Source organism: Lolium rigidum, chromosome 7, assembly GCF_022539505.1.
Source record: "Lolium rigidum isolate FL_2022 chromosome 7, APGP_CSIRO_Lrig_0.1, whole genome shotgun sequence".
NCBI lineage: Eukaryota > Viridiplantae > Streptophyta > Magnoliopsida > Poales > Poaceae > Lolium > Lolium rigidum.
In genome coordinates this window covers 15,784,002-15,811,242 of record NC_061514.1, presented here as the reverse complement: position 1 = coordinate 15,811,242, position 27,241 = coordinate 15,784,002, and the positions used below count along the sequence as shown (strand labels likewise).

At 41.8% G+C, this 27,241-nt stretch overlaps 1 protein-coding gene across 1 annotated transcript in view; it reads left to right on the top strand.

Annotated features, from left to right (window-relative positions):
- The first annotated feature begins 11,417 nt into the window (after window positions 1-11,417).
- The window catches only part of LOC124676542 (achilleol B synthase-like), a 34,803-nt gene continuing 18,979 nt past the window's right edge, over window positions 11,418-27,241 (top strand). The window contains exons 1-8 of the mRNA XM_047212584.1: window positions 11,418-11,621; window positions 20,041-20,223; window positions 23,416-23,505; window positions 23,593-23,787; window positions 23,954-24,038; window positions 24,145-24,311; window positions 26,655-26,843; window positions 26,920-27,033. Coding sequence (XP_047068540.1) covers window positions 11,418-11,621; window positions 20,041-20,223; window positions 23,416-23,505; window positions 23,593-23,787; window positions 23,954-24,038; window positions 24,145-24,311; window positions 26,655-26,843; window positions 26,920-27,033 — 1,227 coding nt within the window. The remainder of the gene's footprint in view (window positions 11,622-20,040; window positions 20,224-23,415; window positions 23,506-23,592; window positions 23,788-23,953; window positions 24,039-24,144; window positions 24,312-26,654; window positions 26,844-26,919; window positions 27,034-27,241) is intronic.

Genomic DNA, 27,241 nt, shown 5'->3' with positions numbered 1-27,241 from the left:
GTTCTTTTAATTTGGTACTGGCACCAACACAATCTTATTGGCACTCCCAGAACCTAAAGATCAAGCATCTGAAGTTGATTTCGGTTGATTATCGCCTGATAAATTACAATAGTGTACTTTTGTGAGTAAACAAACATAACATGAGGAATCTATCATGTTAATATAATTAAGTACCTCTAGAGTAAACACAAGGCAACATAAATATCTTATCCATCAAATTCAGCATAACAATGGATGGGTTACGATTCACAACCCACAAGGATAAGGAGGCCATTATTACCGACCATTTCCTATACATCAATAAGAAAAGACCCCCTCGATAAATAGATTCAAATTGGCTGACCTCAAGGAGCAAGGTGCCGAACCATAAATTATTTTTTGTTCATACTAACAAGTTACAATATTACGATGGTTTCACTAGATTTTTTTTTATATAATGTTGGTTCATTGTAAATAAAGAAATCACTATGGTAATCATCCTTCTTTCCAATCTTCACCTTGCCATGTTTAAAGGGAAAATTTAGTCAAAATTTTATCTAAGATACAAAAAAAGGTCATGAATACATATCCAACTTACCTATCAAGGATATCCAGAAAGGATTAAAATATGGACACAGAGATATGAACTTCATTATATGCGGGTTGCATCATTTGTTCCCTTCTCTAATAAAGAATGATGTGCAATGTCTAGCCAATGTCCTCTTGTCCTTCAATGATGTTACATGCATGGCTTGTCAACATCAATCATAAGAGTCTCCTGTCTACCGTCATATGTGATGGAATGAATACTGAGCCATGATGGAATAATATGCCATGCAATACTCTCATGAACTTCCTTATAAATTTCCAAAAACATGACTATATAAGGAGCATCATCCTTCTTATGAGAAATCCATATCCTTATTTGCTCGAAAATTTGAAGGAAAGGAATGTCAGGGTTTTTGAAAACCTGCATGCTTTCTTGTTGTGATGATAAATTTTTTATCAACAACGATCTAACGATAAAGTTTTTTTAAAAGCTATAAAAAGGCACTGGTTCAATTTGCATAAGTTTGTTAATGCGAAATATAACGAAGATGACGATGTGTTCCCGGATGAGGCAAAGGGGCTATCAATTGTTTAGATGTTTTTGTAAGATCAAACACTATTTTTGAATTAGGAGCCCAACACGAGGCCAATAAAGAGTAGCACAACGGATGAAAAGGGCATCTGCGGGAATGGGGGAAAAGCTTTATAGGTACTTGTAGTTACTTAAAAATAGTGGTTATAGACGATACATAATGCCGTTACACAGCTTAAATGACATCGGAAATCACACAAGGACTCAAAGCAATCATACATATATGGAGATGTAACTAGGTACAACACACATATACTTGTTTTACGTTTGGATGTCTGAACTAGCTAAGCAAGTTGAAATTGCTAGCACAAATGACACAAGAGATAGTACATCGAGCATACCTGGACACGAAGTTCAGCTCCTTCATGAACGCACGTACTTCACTCTATGTAGAAGGTGTATACTGTTGCCTACCAACAAAGTGAATTACAATCCTTCTTGAACCTCGTATGGTCATACTAATATATAGGAGTTTAGCCTTTGGGTGACCGGTTGTTTTAAGCTGGTAATCAATTGTAGAGTATCAATCCAGATGAGGTCACCAATATAGTAAGGAGCCCGGCTGCTAGCTGCCGCATGATTAATTTGTTTATGCTGGTAATTTCTTGTGGAGTGTCAATTTCAAATGAGGTCATCAATATAGTAAGGGGCCGGCGTACTAGCTGCTAGGTGACCAATTTCAGGCGGAATCTGTCGCCGGCTGAACCTTCCCTTGAGTGCTAGATTCCCTAAAGGAGGCTGCTTGTTTCTATCACACACCCCTACATGAATGGAACGCAGTAGTCTATATATTCTATTTCTCTACTATTATAACCTCCGCCAAGGATATTGCTTTCCCACGGGAATGGTGTTTTGGCACATGGGAGCATATGCTCCCTTTATTTTAAAATGCATGTTACATACATTTTGAAATTTCAAAAAATTGAAACGAAAAATTCAAACGTACATCTTCACGTGCTACACGCTCACAAAGTTGTTTCATAAAAATCCGACTTGTCGTGTGACGTGTGTAAAAAAGACAAAATTCAATGCTGAAAATAAGGCTTTTCAGGAGATAAATTTTCTCTTTTTTACACAGACCACAAAACATATTGGTTCCTCGCGAAACTTGACGAACGTACGTATATTGTGGAGATGTACGTGTAGAATTTTTTGTCAAAAATTTTCGACATTTCGAAATATAATTTTTTGATAGAGGGAGCATATGCACCCGGGAGCCGAATTGAATTTCCGCTTTCCCACGGTGCTCAGCCGAACATCGATTTCAGCTTCTCTTATGTTAGTAAAATTAGCATGGCACCAAAATTTGGCAATAACCACCAAGAATTAGCATGGCAACAAAAATTCATAACAACCAAAGACCATCGACAAAAGTTCCTCGTATTGTTGAAGCATAGTTTTGTTACTTTTACAATAAAAATACATTTCGGTAGCATCGCAACAAAACATTAAAAAATACCGAAATGATCACTGATTGTCCTTCACAATTTTAAAATAAGTTTAATTAAAATCTTGTAAATGTGCCGTGATCTCCCCATTGCTATACCCACCCTTTATTAGCCGCGTGATTGATCTTCGAATTTCGTTCTCTGGCTGCTGTCCGGTAGTCCCAACCATTCTCCAATTAGTCTCCCCCTCAGCAAATCACACACGCTTTGCCGGTTTTTATTTTCGTCACAATCGGAAGAGGGCAGCATGGTGTAGGTTTCCAAGTTGACAATGGCGCAGCGAAATATCCATACTGACGACACTCGTTCAACTTTGATAGATAAGGCAAATATATGGTGGTCACTGGGTTACCCACTCGACCTTCTTGCTTCAGTTCATTCACGCACTTCTTATCCGTGAAAGTAAGATAAGAAGAGGTCCGTCAGCTTATGCCCTTTGTCAAATACGCCACATTGGGTGTGGACCCGATTTGTAAGCACTCCCCCGCATCGTTCTCAGCATGTAGTGCAACATGTCGTCCACGAAATCACGAATTAACCAAGTGTCAAGTGTGTACTCCGTTGCCAGCTGCTGCATGCAGCTACTGCAGAAGAGACAAGGGCTTAATTAACAATGTTGACCTAATCAAAGTTGTAATAACATCTCAGCCGGCAACCAAAATAGCAAACAGTATGAATATACATATAGCAAACATAAGGTTTAATTAGGAGTTTGATTAAATTATGTTCAAAGCCTACCCCGCTGTATGAGATATATACAAGACTTGAACAAAACAGTAGTAGCCAGTAGCCTACCTACACTTCGTGCACAAATGAAAGATGAAATAACATAGTAGATTAAATATGCATGATAGGTAAGTGGTTTTAGTATTTATAAGCATGACAACATGTGTAGGCTATACATTTGCAATTGGCCGGTCAGGCATGTTTACTAGTTCATCTTTATAAGGGTTGTAGTCTGCCAGGTGCTGTTTGCAACTACGGCAGAAGAGACAATGCTTAATTAACAAACAACGTTGACTTAATCAAAGTTGTAAGAGCATCTCCGCGCCGGCAAGCAAAATAACAAATTGTATGAATATACATATAGCTCACACAGAAGATTTAATTAGGAGTTTGCTTAAATTATGGTCAAAGCCTACCCCGCTGTATAAGATATATACAGGACTTAAATACCTATAGAACTGACGCAGTTAAGCATATATATAAAACTAGCGTTAGGAACATTTTGGAGTTAGCCTAAATTTGGCGTGAAGCCTACCTACACTACGTACGTACTACGTACAATCTTGACAACAGATATGAAATAATTTAGCAAGTGGACGGTCAGGCATATATTCGCCGGCTACTTGCAACTACTGCAGCAAGTTCCTTGTTATAAGAGTTGAAGCCTACCAAGCTGCTTGCAACTACTGCAGAAGAGACGGAGGAGACAAAGCTTAATTAGCTAGCGACAAAGCTGATCCGTTCGAAGATGTAAGAGCATCTCAGCCGGCAACCAAAATATATAAGTTGACTTCTTTACCAATTAGCATTTGTCATTTTGCATAAGCACAAAAGAAATATGAACAGCTATCTCCTTGATTGATTCAAGAGAAAATCAATTTTTTTGAAAGATTCTTACGTCAGCTGACTAATAACCCAGCATCTTTCCGAAGCCCAAGAAATAGGGTCTTATTGATCACTTAAAAAGTGGTCTAGTTTCAGAATTTTGATGTTTCGCTGGTTGATTTATGTATCCACCATGCGTGATTCGTGAACTTTGTATCACTTACTTTTATTGGTTTTGAATCTATTAATAAATGTCGTATGCATCGTCATGATGCAAAGGCTGGGGTAAATCCCCTTTTCGAAAAAAATACTTAAAAAGTGGATCTTTAGAGTGTTATTGAGATCCTAGTAATTCGGATTGGATTGTCTTTTGGGACATCACAAACAAGTTCTGAACTGAAATTGAAAAATTTAGAGACTTATTTGTTTCCCGCTACTGCTTTGTAATAAATGATATGTTACAGAAGTACAAGAAGTCAGGGCATTACTTACTTCAGGTCGAAGAAAAGCCTGTGAAGCTTCCCAAGGCATGAAAAATATAACAACTTGAAGATCAATGTTGTCCAAGACACCCTTCTCAATACAACACGTAGCTAATCAATTCAATATTTCTCTGTGGATCTGATAGACAACAGATACAACATGTTTAATTCTGCACTATAACACCTAAAACTGTAAAGAATTCAAATACCTTATACATGAAGGTATAACCCTAATTTAACATGTAACATGCCTAATACTTTTCTGATTGGCTAAAGAGTCAAATGAACAAAAACGAAGGCCATCAGATCATGGACGATTGTACATACAACGAGGGAGCAGTGAGTAGGGTCTTCAGAGGTGATCCAGGCAAGACCAAGAAAGGTAGGGCCGTGAGGGGAGGCATGATCTCTAGGCGGTCAGGTCGAATAACATGGGTCAGCGCAGACAAAGACAAAGAGGGGATGCAAGCCCGGCTCTAATCGATCGTTACGTGTTCAAGGGCCTAGTTTTGCAATTTCCTTTTTCCTTCCCCGATTGCTAGCCTATGCCCATAGTGTCTTTCCTCTCCCTGATCGCTATACTACGCCATGCTTGTCTTTCCTCTCCACAATCACTCCGTGTGTTTCCTTGCCTGTTGGGCGCTTTTAACCATTTTTTTCCAGTTCAACACACAAAACGGTAGCAGGGTATGCAGAGGATGCAATCATAGTACCCTCTGAAGAGTGGAACCTTGGGCATCGCCCATGGTCACCTAGGGTCAGAGCCGTCCCTGCTAGTTGATTCTCCCCTCCGCATTTTGCAGCGTATACGAAAAAATGCTAAGCAGCTTGATGTCGCGCCGATACCTCAGGGGCGCCAGAAATATTTTCTTTTTAACAATGGAAATATATTTATACCAATATGATACCAAATACGTCCAACCTCTACAATAACATAATGTCTAAAACAAGTATAGAAATCAAGGATACACATAGCTAAAAAAGAAAAATAAAGGAAGAAAGAAAAAACAAAGACCCTGTCGAAGCGATCCGCAGTAACACCGTTGTTGCATGACATCGATCATCTAATTCATAGATATCACATGCATGGTTTCGATGTGGACATTGCCACATAACTAAACCGCCTGGATATTACGAGGAGTGAAGTTTCATCTTCTCCAAATCCGCTTCTAGTACCCCTTGAAATTGACACGGGCTCTTGCCCCAACACGAGCATGCAACACCGCTATATCGCGACAAAAAAATCTAGAACTGCTGATTACCCTAGAAAATGATGTTGGCACCCGCGTTGTACTTGTCCTAAGAGTTGAGACCTGCCAGCGGCTGCTTGCAACCACTGCAGAATAAACAAAGGTTTGTCAGGGCATCTCCAATGGGACAACCCATTTGGTCAAGTTTGTTCCGTTCGGGTCGGCCCGCTGATAAATTGTGGGTGGCGGTTCAGCATGGCAGGCTAGTGCGTTCAGCAGCGCTGCCCATTGTGTCCGCGCTGGCCATGGCCTGGCCAGTTGGCCATTGCCATTCAAATTTTTTCATCACATATTTGACCATAAAGTGATAGGGATTACTAAAATAAATATTGTTCATAAATATAAATAGTTCATAATCACACAACCACATGGTGTCACAAACAAGAGAATTTAAATAAAATATCCCATGAGTCTAGCCAGGTTGGTTTCCTCGATGAATCCACATATGCTCAATTAAATCGGCTTGAAGGTGATCGTGGGTGATCCGACCCCGTAACGAATTATATATGCATATGGAAGAAGTATTCCCAACATGATGCTCCATGTTGTGGCTCAACCAACACAACCTCGAATTCCCAGTCGTTGGCATAGATGTTTCATCTCGCTCTTCCTGAACGATCATATTGTGCATGATGACACATGATGTCATCAGCTCCCACATTTTTTTCGGCCCTCCATGTTCTAGCAGGGTGTCGAAAAAAATACCGTGCGTGATTGTAACATGCCAATTGTCTTATCTACATCCTTTGGAGCCTTGTTCTTTCCTGAACCACTTGCATTTTGCATCTTCAGGGTTACGAATTGTCTTCACAAAGATGTACTATGAAGGGAAGATGCTTTTTGAACATCCCTTGCCAATCAAAAAAAGGACAGTTCTTCTACTACCAATGCATGCATTCTATGCTGCCCAGCATCCCAGAAATCACCTGATATGGGCACGGAGGCCTATGTGGAGCCCAATTTCAGGATTCCACCAACCTAGGTGGTACGCCATCGAGGATTCAGGAGTGACACGCTAGGACGACCTACGCCATGTAATACTTAAGTCTAAGGTTGTGTCATTCATTCTATGTTAGGAAATAATGTAGCCAGGTCATCGTCGTGGGCCATCTAGGGTTTTAATAGAGTCTGTTTGACTTGGGCCTGTCCAAGTCGAACTAGGTTAGGCCCAATAAGGGGGCCGGCCGGCCAGCTCTCCCTCTCATATAAGGAGATGGCACGGCTAGGGTTTAGGATAGTTCAAGTTTAGTCTAAAAGATTAGGGTTTCCCTATTGCATGTGATCACGTGTATCATCCCTCCGGGGGTACGGCGCTGCCGTTATCTATTATATCCGCTGCGAAGGTTCTTGTGTTCATCAAGGATTGTCTAGCTCTTGGTTTGAGGCGTATCGATTCATCGATCCGTTGCTTGCTGGATTCGTTCCCTCTTCTCCAGGCTGCGTTCATCGCGTTGTTGGGAGGATTCTCTACCCAAAGTTCTCGCCGTGAAAGATCGGGCATCAACTAGGAGGATCCACTGGGTTCCTCCCACATCATGTGGTATCAGCTTTACGGGTTGCTCACGGCGAGGTGTTGTTGATCGATCTCTTTGATCGGTTTGCATCGGAGAAGATTAGCTCTAAGATCGGAGGAGTTTGGCTCTCGGTCGAAGGAGGTTGGTTGGAGGAAGTTTGGTGTTGTTTGGTGAAGTTTGGAGGTCATCCATGGCTGTTTTGGAGGTCAAAATCGCGAAAAATCGCGACCAGAATCGGGAAGAAGACGAAATTTCGCGACCAGGAAAAAGCTGGTCTGGAATCCGGTCAACCGGGCTGGTGACCGGGCTGCCTGGCGTAAAACCCGGTCAACCGGGCGGCAAACCGGGAAGTTTGCAAAAATTCGTCCGGTTGTGTTCCGATGCGATGCATCCGGTTGGCGACCGGTCAACCGGGCCCGTGACCGAGCAGGCCGGTCTGGAGGCCGGTCTAACCGGGCCCTGGGCCGGGTTGGCTCAGAATGCTGCGGTTTTTCCCCCGGCGGTTTCTCCTGTTGCTGCGGTATTTTCTCCGACGTTTTCGGATATTGATGCTGTTGATGTTGGTGAGTTTCCGGGCGATGTTCTGGGCATGAAGTGTACTCTTCCGAAGAAGTCTAGTAAGGTTTTCAATGACTATCTGGATTGCTTGAAGGGAGAACAGCTTTCGCCGTCCAGTCTTCGTTGGTATCTACACCGTCTTGCGACAGTTCAGGAGTATGAAGATTGGGAGAGGAACATGGAGTTGGGTTTTGCTCGATGTCGCACATACAAGAGGAAGTTCAAAACATCTTATGCATATTATCTTGCTTCACGGCGTGTGGACGAGGCATTGGAACGTTGCTGGCATGATGCAATGGACCGAGGTGAATTTGTTGAAACTTGGGAGGACTACAAAACTTTTCTTCGTAGTGTTTTCGTGTTACCATATATGGAGGAACGTAAGCAGTCATCCGGAGTTGGGCATGCATTGAAGGAAGTAAACAAGTGCATGGAGGCGGTACGACGAGCGGTGGACAAGTGCATAATTACTAGTAAGAAGATTGTTCCACTACCAACGAGTCACTAAGGTCGAGGTGAAATCTTCAGAGGAGAGGAAACCTGGCTCTGATACCAAGAGCACTACTGTGACTGTTGAGGAAGATGTACCATTGAGCGGGCTGAATATGCAACTCAAGAAGGTACAAGATGATGCTTGCAAGACAGTTGACAAGGTTCAGCGATGGAGTTTGTTTCAGACTCAGTGCTTTATCAAGGGCAAGGCTTACAAGTTGATGGTTGATGGTGGTAGTTGTACTAATGGCATTAGCAAGTCGATGGTGACAGCGTTGGGGTTGTCTACATGGCGTCTTCCTGAACCTAAACGTCTTGAGTGGTTGAATAGTTGTGGTATGCTGAAGATTACTCACAAGGTGCGTGTGCCATTTACAGTTGATGATTATGTTGATGAGATCGTTTGCGATGTGTTGCCATTGGAGGTGTGTGGATTGCTACTTGGGCGTCCTTGGTAGTATGATCGTAATGTGACACATGCTGGGCGAGCAAATACATATTCTTTTATGCATGGTGGCAAACAGCGGACTTTGAAGCCTATGGGTGATGATCATATCAAGTCCGATGTGGAGTTAGTGGCGTGTAAAGAGAAGTTGCACAAGCCTAATGTGCAGCATAAGGTGCATGATGTTCCGAGCATTGATGTTGGTGATGTTTCAGCCATGCCTGTAGATGACAAGACAGTTCTTGTTGGTGACAAGCCGGATGAAGCTACACTTGTTGTTGATGTGGATGTTGCAGCATGTGCTACAGTTCCAGTTTGTGTTGATGCTAGTATACAGACTGATGATGTTTGTGCTGATGATATTCCAGTACATATGGCGCAGATGCGCGTGGGAGGAGTGGGAGGCGAGAAGGTTAGCGAAGCCAGTGCTGATGGTGTTTCAGCCCGGTCATAGGGCCGGTCCAACCGGACCAGGCACCGGGTGAGCTCGGTTCAGACCGGCTTATATGCTGATGCCAACCGGAGCGTGTTCTGTGAGACGTCGCGACGTCCCGGTCAGGATCCGGTCCCAGACCCGGTTACAACCGGATCGGCCGGTCGCATGTCCGGTCAACCGGGCGGCAGACCGGCTATGGTAGAGCGCGTCAGTGGAGACAGTGGGCAACGGCACTACCGTGCTACGATTACTGCAGTCCAGTTTTCCGCGACACCGCGGATGCATCGAGGCAAGGATGGACGTGTGAGACATCTATGTGGCCCAGGAATTACACATCGTGTGCAGGGTCATGTGCAGCGACACAAGGGTCCATCAAAACCTCGCAAGAAGAAAGAATTGGCGCCGAAGTCCAAGCTCATGTGGAGAAGAAAGGAGGCGCCAAGTGCTGTATCAAGTCAAGAAGGCCGCGAGGGAGGATGTGGTGTGGAAGGCAAGCAAGATTTGAGGACGGCGAGGACGTGTCATGTTCATATCACGTCACCTTTTCCAGAAGACCCTCACGCGTTGGGGACAACGCTTCTTGAAGGGGGGGGAGGATGATATGGGCACGGAGGCCTATGTGGAGCCCAATTTCAGGACTCCACCAACCTAGGTGGTACGCCATCGAGGATTCAGGAGTGACACGCTAGGACGACCTACGCCATGTAATACTTAAGTCTAAGGTTGTGTCATTCATTCTATGTTAGGAAATAATGTAGCCAGGTCATGCTGTGGGCCATCTAGGGTTTTAATAGTCTGTTTGACTTGGGCCTGTCCAAGTCGAACTAGGTTAGGCCCAATAAGGGGGCCGGCCGGCCAGCTCTCCCTTTCATATAAGGAGATGGCACGGCTAGGGTTTAGGATAGTTCAAGTTTAGTCTAAAAGATTAGGGTTTCCCTATTGCGTGTGATCACGTGTATCATCCCTCCGGGGGTACGGCGCTGCCGTTATCTATTATATCCGCTGCGAAGGTTCTTGTGTTCATCAAGGATTGTCTAGCTCTTGGTTTGAGGCGTATCGATTCATCGATCCGTTGCTTACTGGATTCGTTCCCTCTTCTCCAGGCTGCGTTCATCGCGTTGTTGGGAGGATTCTCTACCCCAGGTTCTCGCCGTGAAAGATCGGGCATCAACTAGGAGGATCCACTGGGTTCCTCCCACATCATCACCATCTTTTCGTTGATAGACAAGAGGCGGGCAGTGCCTTCAGGGGAAGTCACGACGTTGGCCAGGGATGGCAACAAATGGCCAGATCTTTTGTCGATGTCGTAGACGGCGGCTAGAGAACAAGGTTCGTCAGCAGAACGACCTGCTAGGAACTGACGATGGCAACAGTGACCCAGAGCATGGATGGTAGCACTGCCTGGGGGTGGAGGCGGAGATAGCAACCGATGGTTTGTGGCACTTCTGTATGTCTTATGTGCCACTGGCGAGATGGCCCGCGGTGTGGCCAAAGGGAGGACACGGGAGGACGCGCGCTGTCTAGCCAACGCATCGGCGCCCCAAATTTGATGAACGGATGGGTCGGTATGAGCGAGTCGGTCCGTTTAGGTCGCATCGCTAGAGCGTACACTGTCAGTCCGTCAGTCCCCGTGGATCGTTTCGGACGGCCCAATACATGATGAGTCGTCCCGCTGGAGATGCTCCCAATCGAAAGTTGTGAAAGCATCCCATCGAAGTTCTTACCGCTTCGGCTTTGATCTTCTTGTCTCGTGTCTCTCATACAACATTGATCCTGACGGCTTTATATTTCGTTCTTATATCGGGCTTGGACATATATGCTATGAGTGGCAGTCCACTTGGGAGTTTTATAAGTCGGACAGCAATAAGGGATATCCCACTCTCTCCCATGTCACAAGTCAAGGCCATTTGGACTCCTTTGGAGGCCTGCTGTTGTAAACACGGTAGGTGCATGTACAATATTTGTATGCACATATTCTATTTGGTTATCTGGATAACAAAGAGAGAGCTACCTCTCGCCTGAACGCTTATATATAAGAAACGATTGCAAGCTTGCCGCCATTATCGTGTGAGCTTCATATAGCTCCCATTTGAGTTGATATCTTGGCGTTCATCCATCACCATGTGGAAGCTAACGACCGGTGCGGCTGCAGCCCGGGGACCGTGGCTGCAGTCAAACAACGGCTTCCTTGGGCGGCAAGTGTGGGAGTACGACCCCGACGCTGGCACGCCGGAGGAGCGCGCCGAGGTCGAGAGGCTGCGCGAGGACTTCACCAAGCACCGCTTCCAGAGAAAGGAGTCCCAGGACCTCCTCCTCCGGTTGCAGGTATACGTCCCATAGCCGACTTGCATTATCATGCGATGCTTGTACTCTTTGCTTTGGAATCTATATCATACGATGAAATTCTAATGGTTTAATTTCCACGAAGAAACACTAGTCTCGACGCTCGGAGACCCACCCTTGGAGCCTGCCGACGAGTTTTGATATGTGTTCTTAGTTTTTCTCTAGACTCTAACACATGTAATTTTTTAAGCGTGCAAAGCATGTTTTAGGAAATATTAATAGCATACAGTAGTAGGTTATAAGAAAAAACCTTAAAGTAAACATGACTGGTAGAACGAGTGGCCAAGTCCGTTCGAAAGAAACATAGACATACTATAGCTCCTTTGATAATGAAAATTCGATCCCACACTTTGGCTGAAGTTGTTAGCCTTTTAAAACTACCTGTTGGTCCTGTAATTTCCTCCCTTAAACGCTAGCATTAGGCGGCGATCCTCCGCTTTTGTTTTGTTGTTTCGTGAATACTGATGTATTTTCGTTATCTCCTTTGATAATGAAAATTCGATCCTTGGTGGATCGTTTGGAAAAAAAAGACATACTATAGCTGAGCCCGATCGCCAACAGAATGTTCTTTTCGGTCAAAATAGCTACACATGCTGGCCGAGTGGGAAAAAGTTAACTTACACTAGCTAGCTAGATAATAAAAAATGCGTACATAAGCTTAGCTAGGTGGTATTCTGAACCCTGCCAGAAACAAAACACAAAAATGCCGAAACAAGGTTATCGGGTGGGAAGATTTTCCATGATTTAACGTATGTACTATTGGAAAAGAGAAATGTACAGATGATAAATACGTACCTGATTTTAAAGATCTATACATGTGCATGGTTGAGTAGAAAGAATACCGCATATACATATTACTTTTTACATAAACATTCATGAAACCATTTTTTTGCAAAATATAAACAAACATACTATATTGTATTTTGAAAATCGTTTCTGCGGAAGGTTGCAATACAACAATCTTAATATATTAATAGAAAAACTACAAACACATGATTTTTTTAGTTTACGAATCTCTTACGCATTGTTGGATCCTAGAATATTAATTTTTCTAAAGCTAGATATCAAATGAATGTGCATAGTTATATATTATCGACTTGGTCTATCATTCAATTACAATCAGCATAAAGACCAGAAACCACAGATATACTAGAAATTTCTACAAAACTACAAATTAATAGTCACCATGGTTGATCCACATCATTTGAAATATTGTGAAAGTCGGATTCAAAATTTATGTCTAAGTTTAAGGAAAGAATATTCAAGATTATGTAGTTTTGATATGTGTCAATAGTTTTCATTTATACTCGTAGTCTGTAATTGTTTAAACGTAGAAAGTAGGAGCCTTTCCTACTGTTAGAGCCTTATAAAAATGGCTTAAACATGCAAATCATTCTCTAGAAGGTGTCACATTTTGAAACTGCGTTAGATATTGTGAGGAAAACACACAAACCGAGGGATTAACTCTAACTACTACCTCCATTCCAATGAATGAGGATTTTATTATTTTAAAAATTGCAAACCGTATAAATTTGAGCAAGTTTTTACAAAACATTATTAACATGTAAAATGCAAATCAATATCATTGCATATATCGTGAAACATATTTCCATATGATATCCTTTTGGATGGTAGATTTTTCTAAAAGTTTGGTCAAACTTTACTTGGCTTGACTTAAAAAAACATATTCATTGGGAGGGAGGATGTATTTAGTTTGACATAAGTATTAGCTTCGATTAATTGATTTCCTTTACATTTCATCAACAAAAAATAGTAATATTTATTTACCTTGCATATTGATGTAATAACACACATAGTTCTACTATTGAGATAATATTATTTCACATGTGTGTTTTGACCAATGACGCAGCACTCATAACCACACATGTTCAGGTTTGTTAATGTTCTTTTTTGCATAGGTCATACTTTATTACCATAACACTTCTATAGTTCTAGAACCACATTATTTCTTACCATAAAATGTGATATCCATTAAAACATAGCATAATTCATCAAACACTTTCCACCAACTAAAGGAGTTACCCTCACATTTGTGAGGGTCACCGCGCTAGTTAGGGCAAAAGTAAAACTGAGAGAGAGAAATAGAAAGATGAAGGTGGGCGTGAGATTGGAAGTAGAAAAATAAACTTGACAACGCATTATTCAACAAGGAAATTATGCATGTGAAAATTTCATGTAGATTCAGTTACCAAAAAAGAGCAATGGCAATCTGACTTTAACCACACTTTTGATTTATGTGAGAATGAGCACCCTGCAAAATAAGAGCCATAGTTTATGAGCGTGGCCTATGTGAGCTTGAGCTACAGGTGGCTCCTTTTATTTTGAGAAAAATAATAACGGTGTGTCAAGTTTTTAAAATAATAAAAATGGAACTAGTTATATATGTAAACTATAAGTATGCAAAATCTCAATAGAAAATATTTAATATTCTAGAATAAAAGTAATAACAAAACTGTGGATCTATGTACATTTAAAAGTAATATTTGCAAACCTTGAAAATGAGTCAGATTTTTTTCTGTTCTTGTGTAGCGTAGATTAAAAGGTTTTTTTGTCGATACTTAACCACTGTAGTGTACTGTGTACATCCTTATATAAATCCAGTTTTTCAAGGTTCTCAAATTTAACGCGCGACATGTAGCTCGATGTCCAAGATGATTTGAACAAATCCATAGGAGGATTTCACCAGATTATGTAAAATGAATTTAACAATAGTGATTAGTACAACCCCTTAGTCAATGTTTTCAAAATTTCACATGTGTAGATGGAAGCACTCTCTTGAAGGAAAAAATGATCCGCTTTGGGCTTCCCCCACAGGAGACGATTGGGGCATACCCTAGCCCTTATGCATGCCTCCTCCTCCTCCCTTACCCCTCTGCCTCCGTCGGCGAGGGCTGTCGGGAAAGGCCAGCGCGGTGCCAGCGGCAGCAGGACCTTCCATACCCACACGCTTGGGTTTTTGCTGAGGCAAGTTCTTAGACGCCGAGAAAGTGAACGGCCCGGATTGACCAGGAACGTTGTGACAGCTGTAATGGCGCGGCTTCGTTCCCGGACGTCGTCGGGGTGTTGCTCCTTTGGGGCGGTGTGCGGTCTCTGCTGAGGCCATCTCAAAATTAGTGACGTAGCGGCGATGCCGCTCATGGCAACATGCCAAAATATGGCGGGTTTGGTTGGTAGTGGCAAGGTTCAGTCTAGCACAGAGCTATAGGTAGAAAATTGTGGTATGAACTTAGCAGCACGGATGCACAAATAATGGGGCATGATCGGGGCTTAGCACGCGATCAGGCCTGATCTAAGCCCAATGGGCCCTGCTACTCTGGACGATGAACACCTTATCTATACCTAATAATAAAAAAGCTAAGGTTTCTGCCAAAAAGTTTCGTCAACGCTTTTTTTTGGACCGTTTTGCCCTCCTACCAAATCGCATAATACAACCAGATGCCAGTACCGGTTCGTTGCCTGTCCCAGACCGCGTCCCGCAACGCGCTCCGCCCGCACAAGGCCACCAGCACGACGCGCATGCGGCCGCGCAGACCAGCACACCGCCGCCAGATGCCAGACCCGCGCGCAACTGCCTCCGCCCGCACATCCCACGCCTTCCGGCTCGCTGCAACCTGCCGAGCGCCAAAAAAGGCCAGGCCCAAGTCACAATCTAAAATCGATCGAGACCGGAAACAACCTGATACGGATGAATTTTGCGTGTTGGATAGTCCCACCTCGCTCCATTATACCTTGCCTCAGCGGTTTATATACGTAAGATTTCTAGAATCCACAACTCCGAGAACAAGAAGAAAAAACCTGAGGAAGGAATTAGCTGTCTCGTCCAATAAAAAAGAGAGCCGAGCCGGCACACAAAGGAACAGCCGCATGACAATTGACAAGGGAAAACGCTCTGGATCACCCGGACGATACGACGCGATTCTTCCTCCGCCTTGCGCGAGCGACACGCGTCCGCGGGCCCACCTCACCGCTTCTCTCTCCCTTATCTCTTTTCCTTCCCATCGTCTTCGCACCGTTCCCCATTTTTCTTCCGCGACGAAGAAATCCATGCCCGAACTCAGACCTTCGTGTCCGCCTCCAACAATGGTTGGAGCCCGTCCATTCCCTCCCGCTGCTCGCGGCTTCCGCCTCCGCTTCCACGCTCGACGTCGCGGGGGGCTCCACTGTCTGCGGCGTCGCGGCGGACAACGGCACCGTCTACTGCCTCGACTTCGCCGCCGCGACCAACACTTCCTATTCTAACTCTTCCGCCTCGCCCGTCCCGCTGCCGCTCGTCTTCTCGCATGTCTCCGGCGGCGCGAGCTTCCTCTGCGCGGTCGGCGCGGGCGGCGGCGACCCTTCCGTGGTCCTCTGGAGGCTGTAACCGGCGCTTGTATCGACGGACGCTGCAAGGGTCCCGACGCCGATGAGCCTCCATTTCAGCAGCGGGGTCGACGTTGCTGCCAACCGGCACGGCCGCCATGACGCATCCGCGGCAAAATATGCTGCTACAAAGTGCAGACGCCGGAGCTGCAAACGGCACCCGCCGATGCTTCCAGCCGCCGCCGGTATTGCTGCGACCCGCCGCCGTTGTTTGGCGGTGCTACGAGGACGGCATAGGAGGCGACTGCTGCTGCTACAAAGGTCAGTACCGGCGGCCACGAAGCTGCAGAGAGGGGTAGCAGAAGCTGTTGCTGCTGCGATGGAACTGCGGGGCTGCTACTTGCGCGGCGACGCGGTGCTACCATGGTGGCAGGGGTTTGCTGCCAGCGCCGGCCGGCCTTGCTACCAGCGGCGAACGGCCTTGCTGCCGGCGGTGGCCGGTGCTACAAAGGGCGAGCGTCTTTGCTACAATCGAAGACCGGCGTTGCTACAATGGTGGCCGCCGTTGCTACCATGGCATGGCCTAGTTGCTGCCAGCGGCCGCCGGCCTTGCTACCAAGGCATATCGGGGCTGCTACTATCTGCTTCGTCGGTACTGCCACGTCGGGTTCTCCGGCGACGGCCGTGGCCAGCGGAGGAGCGAGACCGTCGTACATGGATTGGGACGGCAGAGCGGTGAGGAGGGGTGCTGCACCGGCGACACCACGACAGTGGTTCTCCGACGACGACACTTCGGGTTCTCCGGCGGCGCCATTTTCAGGCCTCTCCGGCGAGGATTCTACGGCACCACTACGGATGCACCATCAGCAACGGTGATGCCAGCGCGGGCGGCGACCAGCTGGAGTTTCGGGAGGACGACGCGATCCCCTAGTGGGCGTTGTTTTAGTATTGTTTTCTGTTTTCTTCGTGGGACGGTTGACCCAGGCTGGACGTGGTTTTGACGGTTTCGATCGATGGCATCGTGTGGCTGCCCACCCGGGGGATCGGAGGATTTGATCCCCCGGGGGACGCTCAGCACGGCCCATTGACAAGACGGGAGGAAAAATCGATTGTGAGACAACCCCACTCCAGCCAGAGGACGACCGGAGAAATGAGACGAGGGGCGGGCGCCTCCTAGATCTCCGGCGTAGGAAGCTGATGCGGCCACGGAGAGGCGCCACCCCTGCTCTCCAAGTCCAGGGGGAAGCTCGAATCTCCGGCGGATGAAGCCTGCTGCGGAGGAAAAGAGATGGGGGAAGCTCGAATCTCCGGCGGATGAAGCCTGCTGCGGCCACCAGCTCGGGACCGAGCTTTGGTGCGGAAGGATGAGCGAAAGAAATTGGGAAGGGGACTGATTCCGTGCGGGGTTTCTAGGGCCATACCAGGATAGGGTTGACTTGGCCCTTGGGCCAGTCCGGCCTACGGGAGCTGATACCGTTACGTTGTATTTTTTTACCTGCCACAATCTCAGTTCAGTGCTAATGCAAACAGATCCAAATCAAAATGGGGCAGAGCTAGCTAATGTGAATATAACATGGAAACCTGTGTATTTAGTTGATGTTGGCGTGCTAGACGAAACTAAGTGGATAGAAGATTTTGTACTTCTCGTGGACATGTATGTGTTGTGCATATAAATAGGAAACATTGTGTATCTTTTGCATTGGTGTACACTTAAGTACATATAAACTTGAATTCAAATTTAAAATACGTAATACATATGTCTATAAAATGATGTCGCTCTTTACTATATAGATACACCAAATTTAGACAAATCTCCAACAATATTTTATGAACGGAGGGAGTATTTGAAGCACTGCAATATTTAATTTTAGATTTAATAGAGAATTTTATTGTACTATTTTGTTTTGAGATATCAAACAAATAAAGGTATCCACGGATAAATGGGGGCGTCGTTGGGTACGATGGCAAATTAGACACCCCTCTATTTTTTTTTGTTCAAACAAAGTGGGGCTCACACTTTGCCTCGAGCAGTTCAAAAAGCTCGTGAGATCCAAGACATGTTTCAGTTTAGCTTGTGCTGAGCTTGGAACTGGACACACGATTATTTGGTTAATTGTTCAACAAGAATCACAACATTGTTCGGTAGTAGTTGATTTGTTGGTTCCTAATTACTATAACTGTGGTGATTAATTGGTGAATTTTTTGAAAATGTTAAGTTAGCCACGACATGCTCTGCTTTTACTAAAAGATACAAATATAAATAAACCATGAAAAAAATATTATCCACGTCTATCTTTTTAAATCTTTTTTGCCTTAGTATCAAAACGAGAAAATGAAGAAATATTTTATTTTTGACTGGATGAAGAAATATATTACGGCATATGAGTCTTGTCAAGAAAATTGAAATTTCTATTAATTAAATTCTTCATAGCTAAAATAAATTTAACAAAAATCAAATGCAGCAATGTTCGGTCATTTTCCGGTGCAACGCACGGGCACTTTTGCTAGTAGCTATAAACTCAATAGCTCAATTTTCATTACATCACTTCATGAGTTTGTTTTTCTAAACTTGGAAGCAATTAAAGCTTGTTTTTGATGAAAAGAATGATGTTTTGCACTTGCCAACAAATAAAATAACAAAGTATCCTATAAATCTCAACCAAGGATATAGGAAAAACTACTTTTGCAGATTTTCAATTTAGTTATGGAAGTTTTGTGTCTGTGATGTAAAATATTAATGTAAATTTTATTTAGGGTCCAATTACTATGATATAAGATGCATGTCCCCATTTAGCATTATGATGTGGGATATGAGAGATATTTATTGTTTATGTGTTATACAAATGATACCTAATTATGTTTAGTATACCAAAATGGATAAAATATGCAATATATTTTGAATTACAAATCATTTCAATCTTTGATGCCAAGAGGCCTGATTAAATGTTGTCAGTCATATCACCATATCATTTTTATGATCTTCGAAGTTTAACAATAATATTTAAATTTGTGAAAACTAATATTCTAAAACAACAATTGAGTCAAACAATGAATGATGTAACAGGCCTACGGTTACTTTGCGATTTACAATCTGAACTATTAGCACTCTAGTTTATGGGGACGTTAATTTCATATAAACTATAAACAAGGCTAAGGAAAAGTTCCGAACGAAGCATGTGTAGTGCAAAGGAGGATTAGTTTTTGCACCACATATCTTAATCCACAACCTAACTCTACGTGAGCCATAGGAATACTAGCCCCACATTTTTGGATTTATTCTTACATGGAGAGTGGAGATTCTATGCAGTTAGTATCATTGTATGGTTAGTATGCATGTAGAGATGTAAGATGCCTATACTATATTCCTAACAACTGCTCCATCAAATCAAGTTTGATTTATTCTTGGTTCTACCCACTGGATCTGCATGTAGCTATGGGGGTGTACAAGACAACAGGTAGAAACGAAATTCTTTGTTAAACAACAATTTTTCACCATGTATGCACCCTGTAATAGATAAATTTTATCTGGTTTGGCACCCGCATGCACCCTGGTGCTGAATCCTCTAGCTCCGCAACTGCTTCTACCCATTGCATACTTTTGTGGTCAAAATATCAATATTTATAAAACGAAACACATAGAATATAAATACATATTTGATGGTGAATTTAATGATAAAAATTTAGTATATATTTTTGACAGTTTTTTTCTAATAACCCGGTCAAAGTTAGGGTAGTTTGACGTTTCCAAAAACTAATACACCTTATAAGAAGGAACAGATGGAGTAAGTAACCTTTATTTTACATCATTTGTTTGGTTACTCACATTGGACAAAAATATAAAACACACATGCTGCAAAAACTTATATTAATTTCTAAACATATTAATTCACTAATATGTGGGTTAATTGATGAACATTCGTGTAGCTCGATTTATTGGAATGATTTATATATTGTAATAGTGTACATATGATTTTCAATTATTGGTCAAATTGAAATATTGGAAACGTGTATGTCATACAGCTTTGGAAGAAACATTCAATATCTACCATTCGATCCTTATGATGTATATTATTTACTGCAGTATGCAAAACCAAACCCTATGCTGAATATTCCAAGACTGAGTCCTCAAAAGATCACAGATGTCACCGAAGAACTTATAACTACTTCTTTGAAGCGAGCTCTATATCAATATTCCACTCTTCAAGCACACGATGGACATTGGCCTGGTGATTACAGTGGAATTTTGTTCATTATGCCTATTATTGTAAGTATTTAATTCAGAAAATTATGACACATTTAAAATATGAATAGATGTTGAATCATTTATAACATGAGACAATGCTATTTGGATCCAATATACCATTCGGAAATTCAGTTCGGCTCCTAGGTGCATATGCTCTCTCTACCGAAAAAACATATCTCGAAGTGGCGAAAAAATTTGTCGAAAATTCAACCTGTACATCTCCATAATATATGTGTGTTCATTCAGTTTCAGTGTTAAATGCCTTATTTTAGCAGCAAATTTTATATGTTTTTACATAGGCCACAAGACATGTCGAACTTTCATGCAACGACTATGTTGTGAAGATGTAAGTGTGATTTCTTTCTTAGTTTTTTTGACATTTCAAAATATGGCTAAGATGCATTTTACAAAATAAAGGGAGCATATGCTCCCATGAGCCAAAACACCACTCCCCCATGCATTTTCTTACAAACGAGTCAATACATATCTTATACCATTCAACCATTATCATACAATGGTAAAAATATTACACATATTGTTGGTTGTAAGATCATGAGATAGACATGGTTTCTTGTAAAATTCAAAAAAATCACACATATTATAGGAATTTTTTTAAATAGGTTTCAGTACAATCTTACGCATTGATTCCCCACGAAAAGGAAAGAATCCATGATTTGTAATATATGAGTGTTTCCAAAATACATAACATTTATGTGGAGTTCATTGACAAGACTCAAATAACTTCTTGAGACCCTGAATATCAAATTTGTGTGAGAAACAAAATTTTCAAAAATATGAATGAGTCACCCCGCTTGGTGTTATTCCGTTTATTGCAATGCACTGCCACCGATGCAAAGAATTGGCCTTCAGTCTCTGCATGACATTGTGGCTTCAGGATTGTGTGATAATAATGTGTGTGGGCCCGTGCGCCAACATGGGGATGTGTTCAACGGGCAAATCGGGCATTTCCTATCACATACATCCATGGCATTCTGTTGGACCATTGTTCTGCTTAGCCGAACAATATAGAGTTCATTGTCTACGGGCAACAATCGTACGTGAAAGTACGAAGAATTTTCTTGTACGCACATTCAAAGGAACAAAATAAGATTCACATCATTATTACAACATTTAATCAACTAATAAATTGTGAAAGATGAAGAAAAAACCAAGGCCAAAGTAGCAGCGAAGAATAATTCAAAAATAGGTAGCACTAGCAATTGTGCCACATGTACCCAACGGGTGGTTTTCAATCCAAGGAATAACAACCTATCATAGACATTATAATCTAAACATGACAAGTAGCAATTGAGTATATTGAATGCTTTGCTTGTTATTAAACTGAAAAATTATCAGACAAGGGAGTAGGCTTTGTTAATTTAATTTTATGTGCAAAATAAGTACAATTTTCAACACCTCCTTAATGTTTTTTTTAAAAACTTCACCTCAACCTAAATTTTAAAAAAATATTAAATGAATGTTTTATAAGTCTAGAAGGAAACTTAAGAGAATCATAGAGGAACCTATGTTTTCCGTCCATCTAACCCATCTAATATAATAGATGGGTAGGATCATACTTTTTTTTCCTTAAATCACTTATGATTTTTATATAGTACTAGAAGTGCCCACTCCAAGATCAACATGTGAGAGCCTTACATGATTAGGAGAGTTCCACCTAATAGAGCCCCCTAGGATAATAGGTTGGCCAATTATCTCAAAACATGTTTTGATTTGGAAAACAAAGATGAAGATAATAATATCCTAATGCTATCCCATGACCCTAAGCACTAGTAGTCCATCATTTTACACGCTATGGAGGTTATACACATTCCCACATGCCACATCCATTATTTGTAAATTGAAACCAAGTGTGTATGATTGACAAAAGGTCATTTTTAATATCTCCAAGGCAGCTAACTACTTATTTTGAGCAAGCTTGATCAGAATATACAAAGTCCCCTCCAATTGACAATTCAGTGAGTAGATACTACTACTTATCATATTAACATGTCGAATATTTCCAAGGCTGCAAACTAATTAGCATTGTCTATTTTTAATGCCAAACCATATTTTAGAAATCTCACAAAAGTCTAGTAAATAGATACTTAACACAGAGTTTAGAACAACTAATTCCCACTCAGGTGTAATTTTTCAAATTCATTTTTTGTAAATCTCCTTTAAGCCTTTAAGAAATCTCTAAGAATTTAGTAAGTTACTAATATAGTTGAAAAATAGAGATATTTCATAATTCATAAATAATAATCCCAACCGTGTTATATTTAAATTGGATAAGTAATTGATTCCCTCTTTTGATATTGGAATAATATTAGTTGGGAAAACCTAAAAATGACTCCAAAATAAAATGGGTGCAAAACAAATGCAATGTGAAAATTTGATTTGTTTAAAAGTTTCCAACCAAGTTATATATTCTTTGATAGGAATAATAATCCACTCTTACGGAGTATTTTTCTAAGCCAGCTCGGAAAACTTTGAACAAGATTTAAAAAAATTCAACAATGCTAAGGAAAATAAGAAAAACTTCCAAAATGATTGTACTTATTAATATTTCTAAGTAGAAATTTTTGATATCGGACATGCCACTGGAATCTAACTAACTACTACATGACACTCTCTTTTTATTTGAGAAACACAGTACAAACACAGACGCTCACACATACACGCATACAATCACCCCTATGAACGCACACACGCATACCCGATCTCTATGAGCATCTCGGAAAGACTGAGTCGGCAGATCGGATCTAGAAATTGACAAAATCACCACACAGGCGCCTCACTGTCGACGGGAACATCACCTCCCACTGAAAATATTCCGCCTTTATAAGACACACAGATGTCATACTTGGAGTTTGAACTCTGGTGGGCTGTAGGCTAGTAGCGCCACTCAAATTGGCATTTTGTGATTGGAAGCAGAGTCAACTAGATTGGCCCTTTACTCAAGTTTTATCTGGATGCTGATGTACGCATCTGAGACGAACCAGACCCCTCCGAATCACCCGCGTTGTCCCATCTGCCATGTGGACACCTTAGCATTCGGAAAATTGATGACACAAAAACATTTACATGCATATAATTGGTTTTGAAAAGTACTTATCTCCTATATCATGTTTTTGGTATTTTGTTTATTTTGGGGATTTTGGCTCCCTCTATATTGATTTCCGTAAATTATCATATATTTTCTTTATCTTGCAGATATTTTCATTATATGTTACGGGATCACTTAACACTGTATTATCACCGGAACATCAGCGTGAGATATGCCGCTACATTTACAATCAACAGGCATGGAATAAACTCTACTATATAATTTTGTGTTGGAAGTTTGAAAGTTTTGATTTTATCTTATTATGTAATCTCTAATATGGGCAGAACGAGGATGGAGGGTGGGGAAAACAAGTTCTGGGCCCAAGTACCATGTTTGGATCATGTACGAGCTACGCGTCCTTAGTGCTTCTTGGTGCGAAGCTGGACGGTGATCAGGATGCATTGAGTAAGGCGAGACAGTGGATTTTATCGCATGGAAGTGCAACTGCAATGCCACAATGGGGAAAAGTATGGCTCTCGGTATGTGACAAAACACATGAGATGATGCTCCTTATTACTTCGCAATAATGTGATAATAAATACTACAAAAATGACTATCCGGTGTGGTTTTCAGCAACCAGTACTAAGCTCGTATTATTTATTGTAAGATATGATTAATGTAAGTGACACGTGTGTGCTATCCCAGATAATTGGAGTATATGAATGGTCAGGAAATCATCCGATTATACCAGAATTGTGGTTGGTACCAGATTTTCTTCCTATTCACCCAGGTACTTGTTTTAAAGGATAACCATAACAATATGTCCTCTTTGATAATTTTTTGTTAACCTAATTACTTCTTGTGTATATAAATGTAAAATAATTCTTCACATGCAGGTCGATTTTGGTGTTTTACCCGGTTGGTGTATATATCAATGGCATACCTTTATGGGAAGAAATTTGTTGGGCCACTAACTCCCACAATACTATCACTTCGTGAGGACCTATATAGTATACCTTACGAGCAGATTAACTGGGACATGGCTCGTGATTCTTGTGCCAAGGTTTGTCAACTGGTTCCTATATTTCCAACCGGTTTCTATATTTTAGTCTTTTGTATATGTTAATTTATCATTCATCATTAATCAAGATCTACATATTTTTTCCCATGAAATGGGGAATATATCACTGCATAAATCTAATACACGCATTATTATTTATATATTTTTAACATTCATTGTTTTACAACTCATAAATCACTGACTGTGGATACACGACAATACATCTAGAACAGAAAGAGTTCAAAGCTCCCACAAATCATGGATTTTGTTAGTAGCCTACAATCTAATCTTCTAGCACATATCGTGTGTTATTGTCTAGCGGCGTTGCATCTAGAACGCCACTCAAGAGACCTAGATCCAATGTATAGCCTTATGGATAACCTGTTCACATTACCCGGAAAATCCTTACAGGTGAACATATACTAATAGTATGCCCTTGAAGTACCACACCACTTGTATATGTTCTTGTAAAAATACCAGTAACGTATCAAATTAAGCTTATGCCACTAGTAAATACCCACCACTATTATATGAACCCACCGCTCAAACCTTCCATAATTCACTCTTAGTGTGGGATATTAGGAGCATAATAAAACTAGTATAGCCATTACTAGTGGTGTAGGCTAGGAACTATAAGCCACGAATAAATCCACTAAAAGTGCACAGCCCCTTTTACACGAAATCTAACCCACCTAATCCCAAACTGTCCCCTTTGTCCTCTATCCAGATATCTTCAAGTACTAATAGTACCACACACCACAACACGACACCCTTAACCCCCAGTCCTCCCCATTTCCTATCGGAAAATTGCTTGAACTTCCAACATCGCCATCCCTCTTCTCTTATCGTCCCCCTCCGTGCTACCTTCCACGCTTCTTTCTAGACCACGCCCACCGCTCCACAACTCATGACCTTGCTGCGCTCACTTCTCCATGACCACGATCAACCTCCGCTCCTCTCCATGCCACTACTTATCCTCCTCCTAACCACCAGCTCCAACAACCGCTATCGCGAGGCGGGACAACTGCAACGGTGGGATACTATTTGGGCATCCCGTACAACACCTAGAGGCCCTATATCGATTACATCATCATCGGGGACCGCAACCACATCCTTCGCCTCCAAGTGCCTCGTGATCTCCACCGATTTTTTTTTGTGTTCGTACAACGCCCCTCCTCATGTCAACCCTCATGCCCATCCCCCGCCAAGTGCCACTAGGAGGTCTAGAGCGTTGATGCCTCACGTAACACTAGGATTTTTCGCGACCTGGAGTATGTGCTCATCCAAGAGTTTGTCCATGCGTGCTAACTTGATTACTCTCCAAGCACTCGGGTATTAGATCATGTTATCTCAATCGAGTGATGCGACCGATGCCTATGACCTCTTCTGTTTGTTTTCCCGAAACAATTATTAGTTTCGTGGGAATCAGACTAAACGTCACTAGTATTTTATTTATATTAGCGGCGTGTAGTATAGAAAGTATGCCACTAGTAACATGTTATTATTAACATGGGGACAAAAAACCTATAATAATTTTTACGGGTGGCTCCGTATTAGGAATGTAGCTCCCCATGTCACTATGACGTTTTGTGACACCCCACAAATATTCTATCATGTAAAACTGATTGAATGAGTTAAATACATTATCATTTTTCTAGCTCCATATAGCCCAAGCTAAAGAATAACCGCCCACACTAATTTGAGACTTCGATTTACATCAATATCAGTAACGAAATATTTTAGTGTATTGGGGGGTGAGTAGGGATAGTAAACCTAACATGAACTATCTACCATATAATGCGAGAAAAAGGTCTGTAGTATGCCATCAGAACTTATCATCTCGCAGAAACGGGCATGACGAATCCTGCATAGTTTGTACGAAAATTAAAATTAGTAAGGTGCATCTGATCACCGTAATCATTACGTAAATGTGTATGTTCCAACCCCGAGTAAGTCAGAACAATGACAAATATGAGAGGGATATAATGTTCCTAATCGAAGGTATCTCAATGATTGGCGCATGTAAATTTTCCTCCAGAGAGGACCATTGAACTTTGAAAGTATCGTTATTTGTGTCTTCTTTTCATTGTAAATTACTAGTATCACCCCCGACAAACATAGGGGGGGACTAGGATTCAAGGATTCACAATAATTTAGCTAGGAACTCGTTTTTGGGCCTCTTGATCAACCCCATAGACCTCCATCAATACTCACTCGGTCAAGATTGACCTAATTTCAATTCGAAAGAAATAATTAATATCACGCTACAGTAACTTGTAAAGTCTCTAAAAAGATATTTCAAGATTTGAGAATCCTTGTTTGATCTAGATTTTTATGTTGTTACAGGAGGACCTTCTCTTTCCACGTTCATATGCACAAAACCTTGTATTTAGTTGCCTGAATAAGTTTGTGGAGCCGATGTTGAATTGCTGGCCAGCAAACAAGCTAAGAGAGAGAGCTCTGAGTAACATCATGAAGCATATACATTATGATGATGAAGCAACTAAATATGTTAATATTTGTCCTATTAATAAGGTTAAATCATTTGTAATGCAAGTTTAATTTTATTTTACAAAACAATTATGTTAAGTTATAACTTTTGTTTTCTTAGGCATTGAATATGATTTGTTGTTGGATAGAAGACCCAAACTCGGATGCATTCAAACAACATCTTCCTAGATTTTTTGACTATTTGTGGCTTTCAGAGGATGGAATGAAGGCACAAGTACGTACAAGTTTACATTTTATCTAGCATATATTGTTGATCTAATATGTGTCAATGTCTTGCAACTTCTAACATGTTTAATGAAATATTTTTTGCCTCAAATAAACTGAAAATCTCTAGGCTTATGAGGAATTGATTTTAATTTCTAACCAAAACTCATCCAATAGGCATCTGTAAGTGATGCCAAAGTACGAGCGGTAATAGTTTG